The sequence below is a fragment of the Desmodus rotundus genome, chromosome 4 (genome assembly GCF_022682495.2).
Source record: "Desmodus rotundus isolate HL8 chromosome 4, HLdesRot8A.1, whole genome shotgun sequence".
Taxonomy (NCBI): domain Eukaryota; kingdom Metazoa; phylum Chordata; class Mammalia; order Chiroptera; family Phyllostomidae; genus Desmodus; species Desmodus rotundus.
Genome location: NC_071390.1, coordinates 24,712,973 through 24,720,835, shown reverse-complemented (window position 1 = coordinate 24,720,835; position 7,863 = coordinate 24,712,973). Strand labels below are relative to the sequence as shown.

The following is a 7,863-nucleotide window of genomic DNA, read 5'->3' as shown; positions in this document are numbered from 1 at the left end:
ATTATACAGTATTTACACTTATCACTTAAAAACAGCTGAGAAAAATTCTGAATTCCAAAATCATCTGGCCCCAAGGATTTGGAATAAGGAATATGGATGGGCTTCTCTTCTTGACCAGAGGGTAGCCCTCCTTTTTGTGTGCTTGGAGCACTTGGAACCCTGGCTCCTTTAAAGTGAAGGATAATCAAAATAATAATAATAATGTGATGGATAATCAAGCAGATAGAGTCAGTGGGAGGGGAGCTGAAGGCAAATGAGCACATGGTATGCTTTTGTTGAGGCTCACCTCAAGGGTTTCAGACTATGGAAACCTTGGATAATGCAGGAGGCGCAAGAATGACTGGTACAGCTGTTGACCCACTTCTGCATGTCTGGCCCATGGGGATGAAGAAGCCAGCTGAGGAGTTGGTGCCCATTCATGTGACTGCAGGCTCACCACCCACTCTGCAGTGCTGGTGGTAACAGCCTTCCTCCTTCTAGAGCCGGCCCGGGGCCAAGACCCCTCTCCTCTCCTGTGGATCGGGACTGACCACAGAGATGTGTCCATGTCCCCATGTGACCGCCTCTGAACAAGGAGGCTTCCGCACAGGGGCTCTACAGGATGGCGGGGAGAAGCGAAGGACACCAGCCTTTTCTTCCTGGGAACACACACACTTCCCTGCAATGAGCCCCACCCCTCACCCACCAGCTCCAGAGTATCCATTGTGGGGTCCTCCCCTGCTGTGACAGACTCACACAGTTCTTGATGCAGATGTTTTTATTTTGCCACTTAAACCAGTTTCCTCGTGTGACCTGACGGGGTAGGGATACAGGACAGGCTGCTGGACCATCAGTCGTAATAGCAGGAGTGGTGAGATGCTTACTTTGAGTGCCCGTCACTTGAGTCCTGGGGGAATGTCATGCAGTCCAAGTATAGTGTTAGATGGGGAAGGGTCAAGGTGAGAACGGTCGCCGTTTCTCCTGGTGAGGAAAGGGCCCCACACAATGGAGAGCTCAGGGGACACCTCCAGTCCTGTTCTGAATTGAGCAGGCCAGCAGCAGCGTGTGGGGCTGTCTGCCTCAAGTCTCTTTTTCCTCCTTCACCTTTCTGGGCCCTTTGGCAAAAGTCCCTACGATTCCTGGGGAAGATACTGCTGGTCCCAGCCCCTTCCCTGGATCAGTGTCTGATCTGATGGAGGTAGCTTGTGGGGCCTGGCTTCCTCCAGTTCCGACGGGTCCTGGCACTTGCTCTCCTCGTGTTCAGGTACTGATCGCTGGAAGCACTGCTCTGTGGGTCGGCCAGTGCGTCGCGGGGCTCTGGGATTCTGCAGGAAACAAAGTGTATGATAGGCTAACATCAACAGGAAGGACAGAATGGGGACTAAGGATTTTGATCACGTGAACTATTAAAACATTGGGGCAAAATGAGACCAGGGCTCTGGTGTCATCTCTGTCCCAAGAGAGCTACATGACGAGGCAAAAGCTTTCAGATTTCTATGAAGAGAGTTGGACTAGATCAGGGTGTGCACCGCTCAGCATTTCTCCCACTTCCTCTAACTGTACTCTTGGCAGATATTAGTAAGTCATATGAGCATCCTCACCAAGATATGTTAAGTAGGGATTACTGGCCAATTGAAATTAATACGGACCTGATGAACTCAGATGGTTCGTTAAGGTCTAATTTTGATTGTGGGCCCCAGAGAAGGAATGATGCCAGCGTATGCCCATAGTGGATGGTTGGGCCGTGTGGTTCAGCTTGATCGGGGCAGGGGGGCTGTTTCTGGGCTGGCAGTGACCTAAGCAAAGAGGCTTAGTTGGGAAAGTTTAGGGTAAAGTTTCTCAGTTTTAACCTTTGATGCCTCTACAGTACTTCCTATGCTGTATTCTCATTACACAGCCAAGATTCTCACCAGGATTTTAAATGTTACCTCCTCTTTAATAGGTAAATAGGAATTTCTTTTTCCTTCCAAACACTAGTCCTTCCTACCTGTTAAGAATCACTGTGAAATGAGGTGGCATTGAAATGAGGTAGCCTGACACCCCTTCCCATGCTAGTTCATAGGGTCAGGTATGACTCCAATATAACAGCAACTTTTTAAGTGCCACAGTGTGGCAGGCAGTGTGTAGACCTTATGACAACCCCAATGGTAGGCACTTCACAGCGAGGCCAGGTCAGCAGCCCCAGGTTCCACAGCCAGGAACTGGTGGGTGGGCACCACGAGTGCCCTCCCTCCTCCGCCCTCCAGTCCCAGGGACCTACCTGAGCCGGCTGCAGTGGTGTAGTGAGTGGCCCAGGGATTTCTGCCTTGGGGGCCTCTTTCTGCGCAGCCTCCTCAAGGCCTCTGCCATACGGGGGTCCCCTGCACACTCCCAGATGATCTGTGCCCGTTCCTCGGCCAGCTGGTCCCCACTGCGCTGAAACAGGCCCTGGATTTGCAGCAGCTCGGCATCCTGGAAAATGTTGGCCGAGGCCTGCTTGCGGCCCCGGGCCTCAGTCGGGGCCTGCCAGGGGAGCGGCTCGCTCACCACAGAGGCTGGGGTGCCCATCCTGGGTGCTCTGGGGAAGGAAAGACGCACGGACAACATCAGCGGCTCCGTAGGCTTCCCACACCTGGGGTTCCTGACTAATGCGAGGACTTCTGGTGTTGCTGTCCTTCAGAGGCAAGTCCTGACTTGAGATCACTGTGATTTCCCAGGGCACCTTGGGGAAATAATGTTGATGACAGCCACGCTTTACGATAGAGTGCCTGTATGACACGTGTGTTAAGACTTAAGAGTCACAGAAACCTGAGGTGAGATTTGTTTATCCCCACTTTACCGACAAAGAAGTGTGACTCAGGTTCGGTGACTCTCCCACAATCCAAAGCCCTGTGTAAGAGCAGGGCCAGGAGAATCGGGCCTGTCTGGCTCCAGTCCAGGCAGACCGCAGGACGCCCAGGTCTTGGTGACACCAGCAGCAGCAGGTGAAACATGGGGAGCACTTCATGTGTGTCGGACGCCCCTGGAAGAACTGTGTTCACCTCACATGGTTGGAATGTGAGCACAGCAGCCCTGTGAGGTGCTTTTGTCCTCACCTCGCAGATGAGGAGACTAAGGAACAGAATCCAGGTTTCTGACGCCGAGGCTCAGTCTCTACATCGCAGAAGCAAAAGGGGGATTGTGGAGCTGGCTAACGGGGTTGGAACCCCGGGCTGCCTCCAGCACTCGTGGATGTGGTGACCGTGCCGCATCCACTCCCGTGCAAGTGCATTAGCCTCGCAGGGTTGCTGGGAGGGCTGAGTGACGACACTGCTCAGCGTCCTACTCTTCTGCTTTTCCTTCCATAAAACTGACAAGAGTCATCCCACCTTCCAGCTTCAAGACCCTGGGGATGAACCAAGTCCATACAAGGTGGGGCAAAGGCAGGTTCACAGTTGTTTGTATGGGAAATAACAAGAATAAACTCTGTGTCTCATGTACTCACAACCGTAAACCTACTTTTGCCCCACCCCGTATAATTTAGCAAACAGTATGAAATAGACCGTCATCTAACTACAGTCCAAAGGACCACAGAGAGAAAGGGGTGGAAAAGGCTACATACAGGGTTAGAATACTCTTACCCCAGGGCAGAGGCTGAAATTTACAAGAAAATTCAATAAAAGCTCATGTCAATGCCCCGCCCCCATATCCGGGATATGAAAATTAAGCCATCTCCCTCAGGTCTAGATCGTTCACGTTGGATGGTAAAGTCTCCAGAGTGTGTGAGCCGTCTTTCCATGCCGTTCTGACTCCCCAGATGATGACTGGCCCCCCTTACCCTGGCCTCTCCTCCTCACCTCAATAGCCACCCTCCCGATTCCGGTCCTTTCTACACTCCTCTGTCCCAGTTTCTAGGCCTTCTATCATAAGAACTCACTTTTTCCCCCCCAAAAGATTTAATAACTAAAATCTGCAGAAGAGTTTCAGATAAATTACCTTCATAAAAATTGTACTTTTTAATCTGGAAAATGGGAATTTTAAAACCTTAGGCACTGTAATGGGAATCCAGTTAAAACCTAACGTGTGGTAATTAAACCCCTAAAGCTGAATGATACAAATACACTATGACCAGAAAACAGTAGTCACCAAGTGACACTTTCAGACTGATAAAGAGAAATCAAAGCGAACTATGGGGCATTTATTCTGCATCAGGCAGTACGCATGACATCATTTCATCCTGGAGAGAAGTCTAGGAGCCAGGCACTGTTATCTTCACCCCGGCTCACAGGCGAGCAAAGGGAAGCTGAGACAGACGTAAGTACCAGGGACTTGGCCAAGGCCAAAACCTAGTCTGACTGCAGTCCAGGCTTTTTTTTTTTATTTTAATTTTTAGAGAGAGGGGAAAGAGAGGGAGAGAAACATCAATGTGTCGTTGCCTCTTGTGTGCCCCCACAGGGGACATGGCCCACAACCCTGGTACGTGCCCTGACTGGGAATGGAACCCATGACCCTTTTTGCAGGTGGGCACTCAATCCACTGAGCCACTGCAGCCTGGGCTAGCCCACAATTTTAAACAACCAACTTGTCTCCACAGCCGAGAAGCTCAAAGCACATTTCTTCCCATGATTTCTGTGAGGAGTGCTAAACTACAAAGGGGAAAACACACCAGTAGCAGGGAAATAACACCAAATATCCCACACTGGAGGCAGGGGTGGGGTGTGGAATTTATTTGAGTCTTCTCTAATGTTAGGGCTGTTCCCTGGGTGACAGGCAGCCTCAGTTTTGAACTCGTGGCAGCCTGAAGAGGAAGATCCCTAGCTTCCTCTTCAAAAAAATCTGGAATACAACCCAATCCAGGGCACAGAGCACTGGCTTATGAATCCAAGGCCTTGGGTTTGAGCCCCAGTTCTGCCACTCAGTGACCAAGAAGCCTCAGGCACTTCTCATGTTTCTGTGGGCCTGCTTTCCTCTCACATCTGTAAGAAGAACAGGTTGATGCTGACGGTCTTGGAGGGCCTGTGCCAGTGGTGAGTCAACGATTCCATGAGAAGGCTAGGTCTGAACGAAGAAGAGATGGTTTAATTATCTGCCAGGGCCTCCAAGCAACATGTGTGGACAGGTCTGGCTAATTAGGTGTCAGAAGACACCCCAACCAGTAGCTCCTCTTCTCAATCTACCCTGGAGGCCAGACATTGCTTTGCTGTTGTGGGCTGTGGGGTTAGGGTCTGGTAGAAGACAGAGAACTCACTGCTCTAAAGCACTCTAGTGACCTAGGCTGGCTATGGCCAAGCCCAGGACAGACTCCTAAGGGGATCTGGGTAGTGGGAGAAGGGGTGATGTCCCCTCTCTCAAACTCAGTCAATCCCCCCCTCCCCTCAAGAGAATGGCAGCTGCCTCAGGGAGGAAATGGTTTGGAGCCTGACTTCCCAGATAGTCCCAGCTGGCTCTACCAGGGCTGCAAAGGCCCTACCTCCAGCCTCGCAGTTAGAAGTGCACCAATGAGAAACCACCTGGGAGAGTCTGAGCCTCTAGCTACACCCTCTGTGAGCCTCAGGGTTGGGGTGGCACCTCCAGATTCTGAGGCCCCTTCTCTAGGTTCTGCCTCCCACCCCAAGGTTCAGACAGCAGAGTGAGGATAATAAAAATCAGTCATATCATGTAGAATTAGACTTTAAACTTGGGGGAAACTGAATCAGAACATTTTCATTATCAGAAGAAACTTCCTGTCTCTTTAATGTGTTCAATAGTTACTTTCCCCCTCATTTCCTGGACAAGACTTGAATCCAGGGAAGTTGGTATATACTTGAACAATGGTACTTTTTAAACTGGAAGATGAAACGACAGGGCTATTAAAAGATTACAAATGAATCTTCCATTTCAGAACTGACAAAAAGTAAGTCTGTAAGTGAATAAGCAAAGACTAATTGCAAAATCAATTTGACACAAACTAGGTTAAAAATGAACCCCCCAGTAAACACCAAGTGTCGAAAGTGACAAAGTTCAGCTTTGAAACAGGCAGTTAAGGAACTATATAGCCCAAACAAAGAAATATATTTAAAAAGTGACTTAGCATGCAACAAATTTGCAATTTCTAAATGTGCACAACTGAGCACTCTGGAATGTATGAAGCTCAGTTAAGACAGCTGTCTACGCTCACTGTGCTCTCAGTGGGGTGTAAGTAAGTAACTGAGAGGCAGAGCATACTTGTGTGAGCTCTGCAGCAACTGGCTCCTCACTTGGTTCACCACCTTTGGATAACCCTGTTGGTGGTAATAATCTGTAATCGGAGGCCAAGGGCCTCTTAGAAAAAAAACTGGAGGCTCTGGCCCAAGGCCCAAATCAACACTTGTGGCCCTGGCCTTGTTCCCTACACAGACATGCCACTGGACAGCAGCCAAAACCTGTGGATCCTCAAATGGGAGGCCCAGAGCAAAGGGATGCATGTTCCGCCCCCACCCGGAAGGGCCTAGCCTCAGCCAGGCATGCCTGAGAGAACTGGACATACGTTGGCCTCCAAAACTGTGTCCCAGGAGGTGGAGAAAGGAAATGGGCCCTTCCCCCAGACCAATTCTCAGATATGACCTGGAAAAAAAGTCCTACTAGATCCCGGCATATCTCTTTTCAACAGTTCAAGAACCTTGAATTCTGGCTGTGCCACTGATAATGGGGTCGTTTTGGCAAGCCCCAGTTTTCCCCTGCTTCAGTTTGCTCATTGTCAGAATGGTGAGAAAATGTAACCCCTAAGGAGGTAAGGGAGATAAAGTACACTGGAAGCATCCATCCCAGTACACTACTTTATGAAAGCATGGTTTAAGGGAAAGGCTGTTGAACCACCCATTTTTGTCATCACCACTATCGTGACACTCGCTCAAAGGGGCCTTCACTCTTGGGAGAAGACGGTAAAGGGAGATGGAGTCCTCTGGGGACTTTAAAATCATCGCTGCCTTTGAGACACCTTGCTCCAAGTCAAAAACAGAGCAGCACTTTCAGACAGCTAATCTCTTGAATCCTTATGACACCCCTATGAGGAAGTACTATGCTACACCCATTTTACAGATGAGAAAGCTAAGCTCAGGAAGGTTAAGTAACTTTCCCAAAGTCACACAGGTAGTAGGTGATGAGGCTAGGATACGAAAACCCAGGTAGCCTGACCCCAGCGTCTGCGCTCTCAACCAGTGTTATTTTTGTTCCCGCCAGCTGGCTGCGGAGGTCTTCAGAGGAAGGACCCAGGAGGCTCTGAAACCTCTGGGAGCCTGTTCTCTGCTTCTGCACGTTTTGGAAGGTACAGGGACCGAAAGTCAGGTCTCCCCAGCCAGCCTCTGTGCCACTGCACTCCATGGCCCCGCGGGTAATTAGAGCGATTACTCACCACGCTGAAGGGCTGCGCCGACAGACCTCACTCAGATCGGGATGGGGCAAGATAAGATGCGCCTACCCCAAACCCTACCCCTACCCGGCCTTTAGAAAGGGCCGACGCAGCTCTGGGCTCGCTTCTGCCGTGAAGGTGTTCACAAGGACCAGGCGGCGTTTACCGACAGGTCGAGAGCTTGGGAAGGGGTATCCTGGCCGAGATCACACGGCGACATCCCCAGAACAGGTCTGACCCCGGGACTCGGACGTGGCGCTCTGCATAACAACGGGCCCTAGGTGGATCTGGGGGTTTGGGTCCCGGCGGCACCCCGGCTCTGACGACTTGCTCACCTGCCCGCCCTCAGAGCAGCAGGAGCTGGGTCGCGGACCTACGTACCTGGCTATCCGAGGCCGGCCACAGCCGCGGCTCCCCGGAGAAAGCGCTCCCCAGCGCAGGAACAGCCAATCCTCAGCCGAGCCTTGCTGTGAGCTCCAAAACGAGCCTTCCAAACTCCAACGCGGAGATTCCGTGGGCCAATCAGCAACTACAGAGAGCGAGGGGCGTGTTATGGCTCC

The 7,863-nt window shown here is 51.0% G+C and overlaps 1 protein-coding gene across 3 annotated transcripts; it reads right to left on the bottom strand.

Annotated features, from left to right (window-relative positions):
• Positions 1-739: 739 nt before the first annotated feature.
• AVPI1 (arginine vasopressin induced 1) lies at positions 740-7,823 on the bottom strand. 3 transcript variants are annotated; one of them, XM_024563173.4, is made up of 3 exons: positions 7,685-7,823; positions 2,240-2,536; positions 740-1,304 (listed from the first exon to the last, which is right to left on the bottom strand). In XM_024563173.4, exons 2-3 carry the CDS (start codon positions 2,524-2,526, stop codon positions 1,157-1,159), a joined length of 435 nt encoding a protein of 144 aa, XP_024418941.1. In that variant the 5' UTR covers positions 2,527-2,536; positions 7,685-7,823; the 3' UTR covers positions 740-1,156. The 3 variants fall into 3 exon arrangements, with proteins under 3 accessions (XP_024418941.1, XP_024418942.1, XP_024418943.1); XM_024563174.4 differs by having other exon boundaries at positions 7,639-7,775; XM_024563175.1 differs by lacking the exon at positions 7,685-7,823 and adding an exon at positions 7,307-7,632.
• Between the last annotated feature and the right edge of the window lie 40 nt (positions 7,824-7,863).